The sequence below is a fragment of the Gadus chalcogrammus genome, chromosome 15 (genome assembly GCF_026213295.1).
Source record: "Gadus chalcogrammus isolate NIFS_2021 chromosome 15, NIFS_Gcha_1.0, whole genome shotgun sequence".
Classification (NCBI taxonomy): domain Eukaryota; kingdom Metazoa; phylum Chordata; class Actinopteri; order Gadiformes; family Gadidae; genus Gadus; species Gadus chalcogrammus.
Window position 1 is genome coordinate 24,906,896 of NC_079426.1, and position 18,576 is coordinate 24,925,471.

The window sequence follows — 18,576 nt, forward strand, 5'->3', positions numbered from 1 at the left end:
ACATGCAGCTCAATATGTACAAGTGAAAACTCCCCCTTAAACCCTCCTTCCTTCCTTCCTTCCTTCCTTCCTTCCTTCCTTCCTTCCTTCCTTCCCTCCCTCAGTTCCTCCCTCCCTACCTCTCCCTTCCTCCCTCCATCCCTTCCTCTCTCCCTACCTTCCTCCCTACCTCCTTTTTCTTCCTCCCTCCCTCCCATCCTTCATTCATTAATTTCCACAAATCTTCCTCTCTACCCTTTTCCATTTTATTCTGCTTGCTTCTGTATGTGTATTCTCTTTGTATTTTAAACCCTCTCCGTTCCTGTCCTGCCTCCTTCCTCCTCACTTCCCTGTATCTATCCCGTTATAAATCCTCTTCTTCCTTATTCCCTCCCTGTATCTATCCCATCATAAAACCTTTTCTTCCTCCTCCCTTCCCTGTATCTATCCCGTTATAAATCCTCTTCTTCCTCCTCCCTTCCCTGTATCTATCCCGTTATAAATCCTCTTCTTCCTCCTCCCTTCCCTTATCTATCCCATTATAAATCCTCTTCTCCCCATCCCTTTCTTGGCCCTCTGCTTTACTTCAGGTCCCCGGCGTCTCCCTGAATGGTCTTCTTGATCCTCAGCAACATGGTGGTCAGCCACTGGTCGAGACGCGACACAGAGTCGAAGTCCTTCACAGCCTCGGTGAACGCCTCGCTGTTCTGCTCCTCGTGGGCGTCAAGCAGTTTCTATGGCAACACCAAAACAACCACTTGATTTGCTCCATTTGCGTACTGCTACTACCAGTGTAATCAACTGAAATCGATCTCAAATTGAATATTCTCATGAATAAATGAGCCACGGATGAACTACATTTGGAATAAGTATTGTGATGCAGCCTTTACCTTGAGCAGTTTGAGTTCTCTGGAATCTGAGAAGGCTGGGAACATTTCTTCATACTTCTCAATGGCCAGCTGGACACAGAACCCACAGTTAGAAATAAACGAACACAGTGAATAAAACTGAATAGTAAGTAAATTAGTTAGTTAATCGTAATTAGGTAAGTAGGTAAGTAAGTAACTAGGTAAGTTATTGAGTAACATTTTAAGTAGGTGAGTTAGTGAGTATTTAAGTAACTAGGTCTAAGTGAGTAAGTAAGCAAGTATGTAAGTCAGTAAGTAAGTTAGAATACAGTATAAGTACAAAGCAGAGTTATTACGAATAATAAATAACATTAATAATGCACTTTTCTATATTCATATATTTACATAATAGTAACACTGGCCAGCGAATATGTAATATTTAACTGGGATACAGAGAGTTGGGTTTCTGAACCAACAGGTCTCTGTTTTCCCAATAAGCTCACTCTGTGGCAGGGCAGTGACATGGCCTTCCCAACAGGCCCACTATGTGGCAGGGCAGTGGACATGGCCTTCCCAAAAGGCTCACTATGCGGCAGGGCAGTGACATGAATTTCCCAACAGGCTCAATATGCAGCGGGGCAGTGACATGACGTTCCCTAAAGGCTCAATATGTGGCGGAGCAGTGATATGGCGTTCCGAACAGGCTCACTATGTGGCGGGGCAGTAACATAGCGTTCCAAACAGGCTCACTGTGTGGAAGGCAAGTAACATTGCGTACAGATGATTATTATGTGGCGGGGCAGTCATATGGCGTACAAAGGGTCACTATGTTGCAGGCTAGTGACATGGCGTTCCCAACAGGCTCACTATGTGGCTGGGCAGAGACATGGTGTACAGAGGCGCACTATGTGGCGGGGCAGTGACATGGCGTTCCCATCAGGCTCACTATGTGGCAGTGACATGGCGTACAGAGGATCACTATGTGGCAGGGCAGTGACATGGTGTTCCCAACAGGCTCACAATGTGGCAGTGACATCGCGTTCCCAACAGGCTCACTATGTGGCAGTGACATCGTGTTCCCAACAGGCTCACTCGTGGCGAGGCCGTGACATGGAGTTCCCAACAGGCTCACTATGTGGCGGAGCAGGGACATGGAGTTGCCAACAGATTCACTATGTGGCGGGGCAGAGACATGACGTACAGAGGCTAACTATATGGCGGGGCAGTGACATGGCGTTCCCAACAGGCTCACTATGTGGCAATATGGCGTACAGAGGCTCACTTTGTGGTGGGGCAGTGACATGGTGTTCCCAACAGGCTCACTATGTGGCAGTGACCTGACGTACAGAGGATCATTATGTGGCGGGGCAGTGACATGGTGTACGGAGCGTAAATCTCTACCTTTGCGTTGAGTTCATCCACGATGAAGTGGCAGAGGGAGGCTTTGAAGAAGTACTCCTTGGCATTGTATTTCAAGAGTGGGTTATCCATGGTGCTGGTGGCAACCTGCAAAAACACGCACACACACACAAGCACACAGATACACCCAGTTTAGCCCGGTTCAATAGATGGACAAGCAATTGTAGTTAAAGGTCCCATGACATGAAAATCTCACTTTATGAGGTTTTCTAACATAAATATGAGTTCCCCTAGCCAGCCTATGGTCCCCCAGTGGCTAAAACTTGCGTTTGGTGTAAAACGAGCACTAGCTGTTCTGCTCGCCTTTGAAAAAACGGAGGCTCAAGCGCGCTGATTTGGAATGTCTGTCGTCATAAAGCATCTAAGCTCCTCCCCTTACTCTGCCTGGCCCGCCCAGAGACGTTGGCCCGCCAATGAGACACGACCGTGCGAGCACCACATGTGTGTGTGTGAGTACACACACTGTAACGCAAGTGTTTCTTGTCGGTTCTTTGACATCTCTTGTATTTCCACAAGGAGACTGTAGTAGGGGTTATCTGAGCCATGGTTGAGAAGGAATTGGGGGAAAGGAACTTTGGCTTTGACTCGCTGAAGTACATGAACTGCGACATGCCGCCGGTTGCCGCGAGGCACCATCGCCCGGCAGCGGGCAGCCGGCAGCAGGCAGCGCGCGGTTCAGTCTACTTCAGATTGATGTGAAAGTGGAAGAACCAGAGACGTCGCAGAATCCGACAAAGTCGTTGGTGATTCATAATATCGTCTGGAGGCGCACACAGCTTTTGGCCGTGATGATGTGTATTATATGATATAGATATCTATATATTATTTAGATATAGAGCTCCAGGACTGTAACGCAAGTTTTGTACACTTCCTGGTTATTTGGATAACCGTTCTGCTTTTGGTGTTATGGCGCATAACACGTCGGACTCTCATCTCTAGTATTTCTACAACCAGAGATGATATATATATTTATAGCTACAGACGCCAAAACAGCGCATTTGGGAGAAGCTCAATGTGCGACTGGCTCGGAGTGGCTGTAACTCTGCACCACGGCTGAATTTCGGGAACGTCTTTGAATACTATGTTAGTTGCCCACTAATAACTATATTAAAGAATACATAAAATAGCATGTCATGGGACCTTTAAAAAAGACACATTACACACACATAAACACACACGCTGTTGGCTGTTACCTGTTCGTAGATCTCGATGGCCTTCGCGTACTGCTCCATCTGAGCGCTGTAGTGTCCCACCTTCAGGAGACATTTGTTGGCCGAGCTGAAGCAAACACACAAACACAAACACACACACACACGCGCACACACAACAACACACATATATGAACTCTTTATCATTATCATCACAGGGGTATAATATGGCTTGACATTCAAAAGAATAAAGTTCTGGCGTTCAGGTGAATTATTAGAAGAGGTTAACAGCTACAATAAATCAATATGGAACACCCACCTGTTAGACTCCTCCCCCTTATAGTAGTCTGCTGCTTGTTCATAGTGAGCGATGGCCTGAATACCCACACAAACAAACACACACACATTCATGAAAAGGCCTTTTCTGATTGGCTCTAATTTGAGCCAGGTCATTTTCCTTCACAAAATCTCAAGTGAAGTCCCATGCAAATTGATGGAATGTGCCTTCAACAGAGATTTGGTCGAATCAATCACATCTGACCAATCAAAGCTTGTTCAATCAGAGATGCTGCTCTCCAGGGTTTCACTGAAACTGAAATGACTAACAAATTCAGGACACCAAACCTCCCCTTACCTTCTCAATGTCTACCAGCTCAGACTCGTACACTTCTGCAATGGTGATGTGGTGTTTGGCTGCGATCGTAAAACGACCCTAGAACACACACAAAAACCCAAAACATATAATAACCCTCGATAATAAGTAACTATACATGATATTGTGTTTAAGTTAGAACTAACCATGTCAGTGTAGATATCAATTGCTTGATTCAAACAGTTGATGGCCTCTAGAGAAAGAGAGACAGGCAGATTGACAGACAGAAAGAATCACAGACAGAGTGAGACATTGACAGGAGGGGGGAAGGGAAAACGATTTACAGGAAGCAGGCACAGAGGAGTAGGAACAGGTATGTTTAAATCCCTCCAGTGTGTGTGTGTGTGTGTGTGTGTGTGTATGTGTTTCATCCTTGTGTGTGTGTGTGTGTGTGTGTGTGTCTCAACCTCCTGTCTGTGTGTGTCTCACCCTCCTGTCTGTATGTGTGTGTGTGTGTGTCTCAACCCGTGTGTGTGTCTAAACCTCCTGTCTGTGTGTGTCTCACCCTGTGTGTGTGTGTTTGTGTCTCTCACACCCATGTGAGTGTGTGTGTGTTTGTCTCAACATCCTGTGTGTGTGTCCACCCTCCTGTGTGTGTGTGTGTGTGTGTGTGTGCGTCACCCTCCTGTGTATGTGTGTGTGTATGTTACTCACCCTCCTGTGTGTGTGTGTGTGTGTGTGTGTGTGTCACCCTCCTGTGTATGTGTGTGTGTGTATGTTACTCCCCCTCCTGTGTGTGTGTCTCCCCCTCCTGTGTGTGTGTCTCACCGTCCTGTGTGTGTGTTTCTCACCCTCCTGTTTGTGTGTGTCTCAACCTCCTGTGTGTGTGTATGTGTGTGTCTCACCCTCCTGTGTGTGTCTCACCCTCCTGTGTGTGTGTGTGTGTATGTGTGTGTCTCACCCTCCTGTGTGTGTGTCTCACCCTCCTGTGTGTGTGTGTCACCCTCCTGTGTATATGTGTTTGTGTTTTTCACCCTCCCTTGTGTTTCTCAACCTCCTGTGTGTTTGTCTCACCCTCCTGTGTGTGTGTGTGTGTGTGTGTGTGTGTGTGTGTGTGTGTGTGTGTGTGTGTGTGTGTGTGTGTGTGTGTGTGTGTGTGTGTGTGTGTGTGTGGGTGTGTGTGTGTGTGTCTCACCCTCCTGTGTATGTGTGTTTGTGTTTCTCACCCTCCTGTGTGTTTCTCAACCTTCTGTGTGTGTTTCTCACCCTCCTGTGTGTGTGTGTGTGTGTGTGTGTGTGTGTGTGTGTGTGTGTGTGTGTGTGTGTCTCACCCTCCAGTGTATGTGTGTTTGTGTTTCTCACCCTCCTGTGTGTTTCTCAACCTCCTGTGTGTGTGTTTCTCACCCTCCTGTGCGTGTTTGTGTCTCACCCTGTGGATCCGCCTTCTTGTAGGCGTTTCCTGCATCCACAAAGCTGGTGGCTGAGTCCAGTTTGTTCTGGAGCTGCATGTGGAGTCGAGCGGCCTGGCAGAACGCATTTCCTGCAGCTACACACACACACACACACACACACACACACACACACACACACACACACACACACACACACACACACACACACACACACACACACACACACACACACACACACACACATGTTGAGTTGCATCACCGGAAAGCATAATCGTTCACGAAATTTCTTCAAAAAATTAAACAAGGTCAATATAAAACATATTAAAAAAATGACGCAGTGTGTAATACATTTTCTCTATCAGCATTCTATCAGCAACGACAATCATTGAACTTATTGCAGGGCCACACCTTAATTTCAAGAAGGCCAAGAAATAGGCTCAGGATTCATTATGTATTGTTTGATTACATAATAAATGAATCATCATAGGGTAAAAGCATACAACTTAGGTCACAGAAAGAGAGGGGAGGAGAGTTAGCTATTTTAAAAGTTGTGTTTGCAGTTTTGTTTTAGAGAAAGAAAGGAGAGATGAGTCCTGGATCGGTTCCAGAGAGAGGGGGTGGCGAAGGGGAAGGCCCTGCCTCCCGATAAGCGGAGAGATCGCTGTGCGTGCATGTTTGTGTGTTTGTCTTACCACTCCAGTTCTTTACCATCTTGAACATGTTGGCAGCTCTAGCATACATCTCACAGGCATCCTCCACCTTATGATTCCCCCTAACACAAGAACATACAAACACAGACACACTTGTGAATCGGATATTCACTGGATTGAATATTCTTTGGATCTTTGTACAATTACAACTAAATAGAGTTTTAGAGAATTGATGATAAATTATATTTATAATTTCTTCATGCTAATTATAATATAGGACGTTTTTCCATAGGACTATTTCCCTAAAGTCTTCCTTCAGATATTTGAAACTGATTAATATTGCTATCCAACCGTTTCTGCACCGCACGGAGTCAGTATCTAGTCGGTATCTCTGCAGCAGGCTTCTGACTGCGCAACACCCCCCGGCCCCGCCCCCTCCCCCGCAACATGTGACCGCTGTTCCCGCTGTGATGGACTATGTTATATTATCTTTATATTATAACAGCGACATGTGAAATAAACAATAATAAGCAATCCGGCTTTGAAGGGACTGCAGACCTGCCTGATTGAAACCCACCCCAACACAGGGGGGGGGGGGGAGAGAGAGAGAGAGAGAGAGAGAGAGAGAGAGAGTGAGAGAGAGAGAGAGAGAGAGAGAGAGAGAGAGAGAGAGAGAGAGAGAGAGAGAGAGAGAGAGAGAGAGAGTAGGAGAGAGAGAGAGAGAGAGAGAGAGAGAGAGAGAGAGAGAGAGAGAGAGAGAGAGAGAGAGAGAGAGAGCATCCTACCCGAACATCCCTCCTAGGAATGATCCGGACGACTTAACCTTCTTGTCCGCCTCGGCCATCAGCTGGACGGCTTCCTTCTCTTTCCCGGAGTTATCCATCGCTGTTATCAAGGTGAATATGCGGACCTAAAGGAAAACAGAGCGATGTTCCGCAGTGGCACGAACGTCTCTCGGTGCTGAAGCTGAGGTGCGACTGTTCCTCTCCACGTGTGACGTCATCTATAAGGCTGGTACCGCCCCCTAGCGGCGGGAGGGGGGCTTAAAGAAACCCCCCAGCCGCCCACCATGACTGGTAAGACCCAGACAAGCTGACCAGGGGCTTCACTTCACAATTTACCTATAATCTTAGACCGCCATCATAAGGGTGTACAAGGCCTGAGGTACAGCTATCGTGTCTCTAGCAGACACGATAGCTCTACCTCTCCTAAACCATCTGATCTCCATTTTATTCTTCCATGGCTCATAATAATAATATTATATTATATGATAGGTATGTATCATAGGTCCACTGAAACCAGAATAAATCATCACATTTGCATTAAATGTGTTTAATTCAAAACAGCATCCAGTAAATAAACTTTAAATAAAACATGAAATAAACAGTAAATCATGCTCAGTTTCAGTTGGTAGGTGTGGGTTTTACAAGGCGTATCGCTGGAGATTATCAGCCACTGTATTTGACATCAGTTAGCAACACACGGGGGAGCTATAGGTATTTCTTTAAATGTGGTATTTACAAACTGACTTTATTTATAATGCATCACATACAGCTTTAAATACATCATTGGACCTTACATTATTACAAAATATTGTAGAAATGAGTCTGGATATCCAGTCTAGAATGATCTACAATGTTCCACAGAAGAATGTGTTAGGTTCTTACAAAATGCCCATTCGACAACAACATGATATCTTGTTGACTAGGTGGAGACAATGCTAGAAAGTCCACAGAATTTGAGAAAATGTTTGAAAAACACGGTACTAGCAATGTTCTTACAAAAACTAGTATAGTCGATTTCTCCATTGTATTTGGTTTTATGGTTACCCAATTGATTCATGGTCCCCCACCAGCATTGTACTCTTAAACATGCACACACTAAATCAGCCATTTGCTCCATCAAAAAAATATCTTTTACTTTTCTCAAACCCTAACCAACCATGAGTCGATCTATCCAGGGACTCTTGGTGATAATATAGTATAATAATAACTGTAGTAGCTACACCTTGAGCAACTAGAGGATGCTAATGTAACCGTACATAGTGCAGATTGAAATAGATAAAAATAATAATAATAATAATAAATAACACATACCCACATGCACATGCTGGGGCCGATTGGAATATTATTACTTTAAACCTTTTAACAGTCTTTTGGTGTATTTTCCATTCTCAAGCAAGCAAGTAATATTTACTTGTAAAATAAGAGCATATTAGTCAGTTCTTTGGGACTTTGGTTGATCAAAACTAAGCTATAATGTATTTTCCCTACAAAAGCCAGATTTACAAAGCATACAAAACAGTTTTGGTTTCACCAACAAGCATTAATCCATCCATCAGGTGCATTTGATCAATGCTTTGGAAGCATGTTCTCAAACACATGTCGTCAGATGTGAAAACATTTTTTCAACAATCTGTACATCTCAAACAGACATTGGACTGGGGAATACACACCATCGCACACACATTTAAACATATTATCCTAACCCTCATAAAACCATGCTGCTTTACCCCAAACCAAATGCATTGGTTTACATAATGTACAGTTGATATACTGTTCAGAAAGCCAATCATCCATAAATATAGTGAAATGACCTTGCTGGTCAATGTTATTGGAATCATTCAGAAATGAATTATGTTAACATCAGCTGGTTCATAAGCATGTGTAATTTTGATTTCATACTGTAGATTTTACAGATTTGACAGGTTCCCGCTGAGATGCTGGACCAGCTTGTCGTTGTTCTTCAAGCATTGTTTTTCGACTGCAGCGTCAACCTTCCCTCTTACTGGTGGAGCTGATTCTGGTTATTGATTATAAGCGGAGGACAAGGGCTGTAGAATGGATGTTTTGGCGCATAAAGTAGGCATTTTAAAACATGAAATACATAGAAAGAAAAAGCATGAGCCTTAAAAAGATATGTGGATATAATCGTTGCTCGAATGTATTCGCTGTGAGCCCAGAAAACACACAGACCCACAAACTGAAATGCCTTTGGATTTGACTAACTTTGGGTGATTTAGTTCCAGTAATGGGCTGGATTAGAATCCACGTAACCCAAAGATGTACACGGATACAGTTTGGTCTTCAGTCAGAACCAATAAAAGACCTTAACAATAACAATATGTTCACTTATGTATGGAGAGAGATAGAAAGATAGATAGATGGATCAATAGATAGATGGATGGGTAGATAGATAGATCTATAGAAAGATTGATCCTATATCATGCATGCGACAAGCTTTGGTGATTTGATCAGAATATCAAGGCCTTGAAAATAATAAATAAATATATAGACCATCTCATATGATGTTTCTCCATCTTCCCTTTGTCTGCTCTCTCTCTCTCTCTCTCTCTCTCTCTCTCTCTCTCTCTCTCTCTCTCTCTCTCTCTCTCTCTCTCTCTCTCTCTCTCTCAATCTCTCTCTTTCAAATATATCATCCGTCTTCCTCTGAGAGAGTGTCATGTGGGGTTGAGGAGCGGGACTTGCTGTGACCGCGGGCCAACTTCCTGTCCAGCAGGAAGTCCTCGATCTCCCCCGGTAACATCTGGAACTTTTCCTGAAAGTCAGCATCCACGGCTCCCAGGAGCTGGGGTTGAAAAAGTGCACACGTGAGCTTTTGGGTGTCACATCCCGTCAGTGTGTTTCCCAGTGTGTGCCAGTTTGTCTTGGTTCTTTGCATCAAGCATCCCTGCATTTTCCTAACGATATTCACGGTTCCTGTTGTTTTTTTATCTACTGAGTCCTTTTTCCCCTGCTGCTCACCCAGCTGTTACATTGTGTGCATGTGCTGAGTGTGATTGTACATGGAGTTTGTATGTGTGTGTGTGTGTGTGTGTGTGTGTGTGTTTGTGTGTCCATGGAGTTTGTGTGTGTTTGTACATGGGAGTATGTCCCTGTGTGTGTGTACATGGAGTTTGTACGAGTGTGTGTGTGTGTGTGTGTGTGTGTGTGTGTGTGTGTGTGTGTGTGTGTGTGTGTGTGTGTGTGTGTGTGTGTGTGTGTGTGTGTGTGTGTGTGTGTGTGTGTGTGTGTGTGTGTGTGTGTGTGCGTGTACATGGAGTTTGTGCGTGCGTGTGTACCGTAGGTTTCTGCTCCAGTATCTCCTGAAGGAGCTGCTCGTTCTGCTCCCCCATCTGGTCCTGACGCTTGGCTTGGGTTTCCTCCAGCTTCAGACAGACAGACAGACAGGGAAGTGACACAGGCATAGAGAGTGATACCCTATAGGAAATATTGCTTGATGGGTACCAAGTTGGAAGACATGCTAGCAGATAACAGACCGAGTCCTCCTCTCTCACCCGCTTGATGTTCTGAACCACTTCGGTGACGTAGGACTTATTGATCTCAATCTTCTCCCTTCATACAGAAGCACAAGGACAGTAGGCCTAGATCAGAAAGGAGCTCTCATAGGGCCAAACACAGGTGGGTCTCATGAAGTTAACTGCTAGATCTCAGTGTTCTGTAATACTATGTGTCGTTGCTCAGTAGACAGTTTGAAAGATGCATCATTGAATAACCCTATATGTTTTAGTATTAAGTATTGCATGGTATGTTATGGGAATGATATGTGGTGGTAAGACGTATTTGTCTATGGCTCAAGGTGTTAGTAATGGATAGGGTCCATAAAGGGGTGGGTAATGATGTGTACAGGAAAGAGAAGGATGGTTTGAATATATGGGACAGCAGAGCTTACTCTTCTGCCAGATGTTTCTCTTTGGTCTTGGCCTGATTGATCTTGTCTGTTCTCCTCCGATCCATTTGCTTCTTCAACTCTTTCTTTTCCCTGTCCAGAGAGTAGAATACAGTGAGCGGAGCTCACATCACAATGAAGGTAGGACTCCAATGTCTTCTGCCGTCCATGCTGGTCTGTTCTGGGTTATTAAATGTGTTTAAGCTGACTTTGAGCATTGCGTCAGTTTGTTGATCCAAATGGGTTAACAGTCACTGTACCTAAACGAAATGCCCAATACCCAGAACGGGAGTAGGTTTATAGGGCTTGGACATCAGATTGCATCATGGGATTTTTTGTTGGCGATAGCCCACGATTTAGTATTCAAGAGAGTAGTAATGTAAAGTCCTGAATAAATGTAAATATACCGTATCCTATGTCAATCAAAACGTGTATCCTATGTTAATCACTAAACAATGACCAAAACGCTATTAGTAACGTTAACATTTTAGTGCTACTATACTTTCAAAATGCCGACGGTCATTGAGATGTGACGTCACGATATGTAAGCCCTAATATAAATAAAATCGTACTCTAATCTCATATGTATGAACTGGCTCACTTATCACAGATGTCTTTGAGTTTCTTCATCTGAGTGTTGTGATTCTCCTCCGCCAGGCCGGTGAGTCGCTCGGTCAGCTGTAAGACAAGGAGGACCCTGAGACAGGAACGCTAGAACATTCAGCTATATGTTCGTTACACCCTCACAACCAGTTTACAATATAGTCCAGGTCCAAAACAGTGACAACAATGGGGCCGCAGTTGGGTGGATTGACTGACTTTGTTAGAGATTGTATTTAGTGTTTTGGTGTGATAGGGTAATTGACTAAAGTCATTAGAGAATGTATTTGGTTTGTTTCAGTGATAGTGTGTAGTTGACTAACGCCATTAGAGGTTGTATTTGGTTTGTTGCAGTGATAGTGTGTAGTTGCAAGGGTAATATAAGGTTCATTGGTGTTCCAAACATGGAAGAAGCAGAAGCAGCAGTGTGGTGATGTGGCTGTGTGGGAGGCCCACCGTTTTGATGTGTTCCCTCTGCAGGTATTTCTGACTGAAGTACTGCTCCTGTCTCAGAGCCAGGAGATGCTTGTGCTGCTCCTCCTTCAGCTGCTGCAGCTCCTCCTCCCGCTCGCCTTCTGCAGACTCACTCCTTAGAAACACACACACACACACATACACATTAACACACACACACCTACACAAGCATGCATATGCACGCATACACACTAGCACGCACAGACACATGCGAGCACAGATGCATTTGCATACGCACACAAAAACACGCAGACGCATTAACGCCTCCACAAACACACGCATGCACAGACGCATGCAAAAACAGGCACATTCCCAAACGCACACACATTCATGCACATTCACGCACAAACACACACACGCACACACACACACACACGCACACACACGCAAGCGCTCTCCCTGTGCCTGTTCTTGCTGTGCTGTCGCGCAGTCTTCTTGTGGCGGTTGTTGAGGTCTCTGATGAGCTCAGAGGTCTTCTTCTGGTGCCGTCTCACCAGCTCTTTGAGCTCCTTGAACTGTCGCCTCTGTTCCTTCTGGTAGCCCTTGAGCTGCTGCAGGCTCTCCAGCGAACACAGCGGGAGGTCTGGGGACAGGGTCACTCAGTGAAGGCCTATGAATCTGGCCCTCTGCTGATACGGCTGGCCGTCAGAATGTTCAGCGTATTGATTAAAGAGTTGGGTGCTCTGGCAGACTGTTTATTGATTATATTTATATTACATGATTTAACTTACAAATGTGCAGGCACGCGGTATAAGAGTCAAAGGGGTCGCTTCTTACAAAATATTAAAGCAATCTCACATGCAGATGTCCGAATATCGAGGAGACTAGCCCTCTGGTCAATTTGACTTATGGTATTAATGTGGTAATTTGTATGACTAACCTATCAGAACACTGAGCACCAGATCTTCTGTTTTGGCCGCGGGCTTGGCCGCTTCTGTTGGAACACCAATGGAAGACAACATCACAAGATCACGGAAAATAGTTAAATAGGAGTAGAATATTTAGGAATAGAAGGGGGGAGGAGGAGGAGGAGGAGGAGGAGGAGGAGGAGGAGGAGGAGGAGGAGGAGGAGGAGGAGGAGGAGGAGGAGAATGAGGAGGAGGAGGAGTTAGAATAGAAGGAGTAGGAGTTAGAATAACTAGAAAAGGAGGAATTCTGGAAGGACATTTACGGAGGTTTGAAGCTGAGTTTGAATTGAAAGGCAGCTGAAGGCTGCCCCCTGCTGGAAGAGAGCGATAAGAGGCTCTGGCCGTGGTGCCGAAGGACATGAGCTGATTCTGAGTCAACGGGGGTTTGAGTGGAATTGAAGGGGAATCAAGAGCTTCTGGTTCGATTCCCTGGCTTTGTGTTGCATTAAACCCATGCTATGTGGTATTCCTATAAGTGGTAGCAGACAGTGTATGTATTTGTTCTGTATTTCTTTAATTTGGTGTTGGAGGATTGCCACTGGAGCAGAATGTGTTACCTGTGGCTGCTGCCTGCTGATTGGCTGCGGTTGCCTTTGGTGTCGTGGTGATTTGCGTTTGGCTGGTTGGCCCAGGGGCGGGGCTAAGACCGTTCTCTACGGGGATTGGCCCTGGGTCGTTCTTCCGGTCTAAAGAGCTCTCAGCCTCCTCCTGAATAGGAAACAGGGCTTTAGACATTAAGATTCAAAGAATTAAATACAACCTGACCTGTTTGCAATGTGTTTGTTTGAGTAAACTTTAAGGATGGAGTGAACCACTCTCTTAAAGTCTGTTGAATGGTTCACTCCATCCTTACCTACAATTTCCCCAGATTGAACGGCATATAAGTTACATCATCACAATTTGTACTATTTTTACCTTTACTTTTCTTGAACATGCTAAATATCAACTTATTGAAGGACCACATTGATGTGATTGTGATGTATTGCAATTATATTAGTGGATACAGTCTTCAGCTTGAGAAGGTTTCATAGTATCTCATAAAACACCACTTACTAGTACTTATGTTAAAATATAAATAAATAAATTAAAAAATTAAAAAGGAGGCACGACCAGTGGAGAGGAGACCTCGGGGAAGACCCAGGACTAGGTGGAGAGAATATATCTCAACACTGGCCTGAGAACCCGTCAGGCTCCCCCCCTTCAGAGCTGGTCAATGTGGCCCGGGAAAAGGAAGTCTGGGGTCCCATGCTTGAGCTGCTGCCCCCACGACCTGACCTCCGATAAGCGGTCTGAAGATGAGGATGAGGAGTTAGAAAAAAAGGTTGACAATTGAACAACCTTTACTTCTTGAGATATCCCTTCATTTGATCAGTGCACTTCAGCTCTTTGTGTTTCCCCTTAAGTAGAGGGCATCGAGGAACATCGTTCAGACCTCAGTGTGGGCCTCCTCCTCTCCTTAAGTAGAGGAACATGGTTCAGACAGACCTCAGTGTGGGCCTCTTCCTCTCCTTAAATAATTGGTGGGAACATCGTTCAGACCTCAGTGTGGGCCTCCTCCTCTCCTTAAGTAGAGGAACATGGTTCAGACAGACCTCAGTGTGGGCCTCTTCCTCTCCTTAAATAATTGGTGGGAACATGGTTCAGACCTCAGTGTGGGCCTCCTCCTGTCCTTAAGTAATGGGGGGGAACATGGTTTGGGCAGACCTCAGTGAAGGCCTCTTCCTCTCCTTAATTAGAGGGAAGAGGAGCATGGTTCAGACCTCAGTGTGGGCCTCCTCCTCTCCGTCCTCCTGGGTCAGGGCAGCCAGCGCCTTGGACCGCTGCTCCAGCAGGTTGACGTAGCGGATGGGGTTGGACAGCGCCTCGATCACATCTGCCCAGTGTGAAGAATAACACTAGGATGTGACACACAGCTGGTACTGAGCTGATGACAGCATGACATATCAGAAACTATCACAATATATTATGCACAATTACAATTACAATTTGCAAAAGTTTAACATTAAAGTGCATTTCGATGTTGATATGCATGTGTACAGGGGGCTGTGTGGATGTATGTGTGATAGATGCATCTGCACACATGAATGGGTGTGTCAGCGTGCGTCTATTCGTGTGTCTGTGAATCTGTATGTATTGGAGCCTTATACCTGCAAAAGTGTCCGGTACATAATCCTTAACCTCTAGCTGCACAAACACAGCGGGCAGAATCAGGTTCTGGTTCCTCTCGTTCCTCAGACCGATGTAGCGATAACCTGAAGTACAAATAACAAAAACTCTATTCAAGTTGCAAGTTAAATAAAATATCACATATACTTGCTCAAGTTTTGATCATACATTTGTAATGTATTGGGGCTAATTGATTGGATTCAAATTGGATTCAGGACCTGTTGGTACCAATGGCGAGTATTGGATTGTGACTCAGAGTCAAGGCTAGAGCTCTGGCTACAATCAATCTGCCATTGATGGCAGATTGATTGGCTTGCATCTAACAAAAATACATTTCTACAAAAGATAAGATGTGAGGGGTATAAATAGGTGTCAATAAAAGCAATGTTTCTATTTTATAAATACATAACTCCATATTCCAGTTAAATACAGTTTCTTTACCCTTTAAAGCTTTCAGTCAATTTTTTACAAAGGTTTGGTTCTGAACTGTATAAGGCATTTGTCGTAGTAACTCTTTCCCTGAGATGGAGCACACCTGGTCGTATGGCAGACACTGGAATGATGCGATGACCGATGAACTTTCCTCCCTCTTCAAAAGCAGCGATTCTTAGCGAGGCCAGGGTAGGAAGAATCACCTGTAAAAGATCAACGTGAGGAAACAACCAAACTGACCTACTAACCAACAACCAAAACAATCAGACAGAATAATAAATAATAATTCAATAAATAACTTACTAACAAACTAACTAAGCAACAAACAAACCGACTAATCAACCAACTAAACTGTGTGTTTCCGCAAAAACCTTATTTATTTGCAGCAGCCTTGGTAAATCTGGAATTTATTGGGACAAGAGTTTCTGTGCAGTGTTGCGCACGCTCAACCTCTAGTACCCCAGTCAATAATGCAACAAATTACTGAGCGCACAATATAATAACATTTTGCCTATAATGTTACATTTTGGTTCACCTATTACATAATGAAAAGAATAATAATTCTCTCCTTACGTTATGATGCAAGCATAATGATTTTCTCCTTATAGTGTGAGCATTTGAGGTGTCCTAGCCAAGACAGGCAAGATTGACCTACAGTCACACATAGCCTTCACACAAAACATTAGAAAAATAAAACAGTCGGTAGGGGGAGGGGGGGATATGGATATCAATATTGCGAGACTTTTCGGGAGGCTCAAGGAGGAGAGTAATAATACATTTCTGTGTATGTTAGCTTGTAGGCCTATGTAATGGTGCATTTACACCGAGTGGTGTGTGTGTGTGTGTATGTATGTGTCTGTGTGCGTGCATGCGTTCGTGCAGTATGTGTGTGCGTGCGTGCGTGTGTGCGTGCTGTGTGTGTGTGTGTGTGAGCTGCAGGCTGCTTGGCACATGCATACTGTCCGACATATATTGTCCGACAGGCTTGAAATTATAATAGTACGATTTCTTTCCTTCCCTGCCTTCCTTCCTGCCTTCCTTCAATACTGCCTTTCTTCCTTCCTTCCTTCCTTCCTTCCTATTACCTTTTCTGCCCGCCTTCCTTCCTTCCTTCCTTCCTTCCTTCCTTCCTTCCTTCCTTCCTTCCTTCCTTCCTGCCTGCCTGCCTGCCTGCCTGCCTGCCTGCCTGCCTGCCTGCCTGCCTGCCTGCCTGCCTGCCTTCCTCCCTTCCTTCCTTCCTGGCTACATTCCTTGCTTCCTTCCTTCCTTCCTTCCTTCCTTCCTTCCTTCCTTCCTTCCTTCCTTCCTTCCTTCCTTCCTGCCTGCCTGCCCTTCCTTCCTGGCTTCCTTCCTTCCTTCCTTCCTTCCTTCCTTCCTTCCTTCCTTCCTTCCTTCCTTCCTTCCTTCCTTCCTTCCTGCCTGCCTGCCTGCCTGCCTGCCTGCCTGCCTTCCTTCAATCCTGCCTTTCTTCCTTCCTTCCTTCCTTCCTGTCTATCTCACCTTTTCTCATACCTCTGTCTGTCTCACCTTCTCTCATACCTCTGTCTATCTCACCTTCTCTCATACCTCTGTCTGTAAGTAAGTAAGTAAGTAAGTAAGCTTTATTTGTACAGCGCCTTTCACAGACCAGGGTCACAAAGCGCTTCACAGTTAAAACAAAAACAATAACAATACACAGTTAAGAAGTACATACAAATTTAAGTTTAAAAGGCCAAGACAACTAGGTGACAAACATAGCAGCCCCAAGACAGCTAAGCAAAAGCATGAGCAGACAAATAGGTCTTTAGTTGCTTTTTGAAGGAGTCAACAGACTCCATTGAACGCAGAGAGAGCGGAAGATCGTTCCAGGGCCCCGTTTCCCGAAAGCGTCGTTAGCCTAAGTGGATCGTGAAGTGCGTCGAAAGGGCATCGTAGAGTTTTCACCGCGTTTCCCGAAAGCATCGTGGGGAACGAACGTCTTGAAAACGCTCGTAGCTAACGAGTACTCCAGGGGTGCTCGTAGGTACTCGTAGGACTCTAAGAGCATCGTCAGCTATAGCCTCAGTGGCGACACCATCGGACATTCCGTCTATTGGATGCGTTTTATCAAAACGCATTGCGCCTTTATGTTCTTAGTTTGGTAATTAATAAAGATTATGAATTAATTTATTAACAAAGATGTTAAAATGGCCAAAATAAGTCCAGAAAATGTTTGCGCAGGCAGGGCACTCAAAATGTGTGAGAGAAAGTGGGGGGATTTGTGCAGACTGACATAGGCTACTCATATAACGTAGCATAAAATAATGTAAAAAAAAAATAAATAAAAAAATAAATAAATAAATAAAAATAAAGAAATAGAATAAATTATAAAAAACAAACAAAGGAGCAGGCAAAAGGCTGGGATATGGTGGGGATTGGTCACGTTGACGGGAATGTTTAGTGACATGTGGGAGGGTGGAGGGGGTTAAAAAAAAGTCTCAATCACTCTTCGACGCGCATGAAAACCAGCCGCGTATACTGAGGGAGGCCGTCCTCACACCGATCTTCCTCGTCGTCATCGTCCTCAGCGTCCTCCGGTTCAAGCAATGCCACCCCAGCCTTAGCTGCAATGTTGTGCAACATAGCCGTCACACATATCACGGCGCATGACTTGGGCGGCGAAAACTGGAGCCCTCCGCCTGACCTGTGAAGGCATCTAAAGCGCAACTTCCACCTCCCGATCGTGCGCTCAACGATGCACCGGGCCAGACGGTGGGCTTCGTTGTATTCCTCATCAATACATACCTTACCCTATTTCCGGAGGGGCTTTTATAGCCAATCAAATTATCAATCAAGGAAACCCTTATGCGGAATCAGATTAAGTCGGCTCTCTTTGCTGCGCAAAGCATGTTTCAGAAATCAGCCCATTAAGATAAATGTAGTTGTCACACAAGCTATTTTTAATTTTTTGTCATATGGAATTATTTCAGGGGGGAAAATGCCGTGAAACGCACAGTGCATTCAGGATTAGGACTGATATATGTCGGTTTCAGCCTAATCAATTGTGTTTTAATGTCTTTAGCATTCATATAATTGCAGTCTATTTTTTTCGTAGGCTACTCTGCTGTTGTCCTTGATGGGGATATATTTTAACCCTCCCCCTCCTACGGAGCCCATTTCAGCACCGTGTCAGTAGACAGTTACAATCCTACGACGTCGTGAGTGCAGCGAATGCACGTTCACGTTAAGAGGAGTTTCGGGAAACGCTCCAAAGAAATTATCGATGGATCGCAAGATCCAT

General features: G+C 44.8%; 2 protein-coding genes across 3 annotated transcripts in view; both read right to left on the reverse strand.

Annotated features, from left to right (window-relative positions):
- Positions 1-197: 197 nt before the first annotated feature.
- napba (N-ethylmaleimide-sensitive factor attachment protein, beta a) lies at positions 198-7,034 on the reverse strand. Of its 2 annotated transcripts, XM_056608990.1 has the most exons (10): positions 6,834-7,034; positions 6,091-6,170; positions 5,416-5,532; positions 4,193-4,239; positions 4,029-4,106; positions 3,714-3,769; positions 3,440-3,524; positions 2,229-2,333; positions 870-938; positions 204-713 (listed from the first exon to the last, which is right to left on the reverse strand). In XM_056608990.1, exons 1-10 carry the CDS (start codon positions 6,929-6,931, stop codon positions 561-563), a joined length of 888 nt encoding a protein of 295 aa, XP_056464965.1. In that variant the 5' UTR covers positions 6,932-7,034; the 3' UTR covers positions 204-560. The 2 variants fall into 2 exon arrangements, with proteins under 2 accessions (XP_056464966.1, XP_056464965.1); XM_056608991.1 differs by lacking the exons at positions 4,193-4,239; positions 6,091-6,170; positions 6,834-7,034 and having other exon boundaries at positions 198-713; positions 5,416-5,523.
- Positions 7,035-9,363: 2,329 nt separating this feature from the next.
- LOC130404324 (1-phosphatidylinositol 4,5-bisphosphate phosphodiesterase beta-1-like) overlaps positions 9,364-18,576 on the reverse strand; it is a 58,777-nt gene continuing 49,564 nt past the window's right edge. The window contains exons 22-33 of the mRNA XM_056608992.1: positions 15,421-15,520; positions 14,867-14,971; positions 14,480-14,592; positions 13,277-13,427; positions 12,692-12,745; positions 12,217-12,394; positions 11,794-11,926; positions 11,339-11,415; positions 10,741-10,830; positions 10,346-10,403; positions 10,130-10,216; positions 9,364-9,636 (exon numbers count right to left, since the gene is read on the reverse strand). Coding sequence (XP_056464967.1) covers positions 9,484-9,636; positions 10,130-10,216; positions 10,346-10,403; positions 10,741-10,830; positions 11,339-11,415; positions 11,794-11,926; positions 12,217-12,394; positions 12,692-12,745; positions 13,277-13,427; positions 14,480-14,592; positions 14,867-14,971; positions 15,421-15,520 — 1,299 coding nt within the window. The 3' untranslated portion in view covers positions 9,364-9,483. The remainder of the gene's footprint in view (positions 9,637-10,129; positions 10,217-10,345; positions 10,404-10,740; positions 10,831-11,338; positions 11,416-11,793; positions 11,927-12,216; positions 12,395-12,691; positions 12,746-13,276; positions 13,428-14,479; positions 14,593-14,866; positions 14,972-15,420; positions 15,521-18,576) is intronic.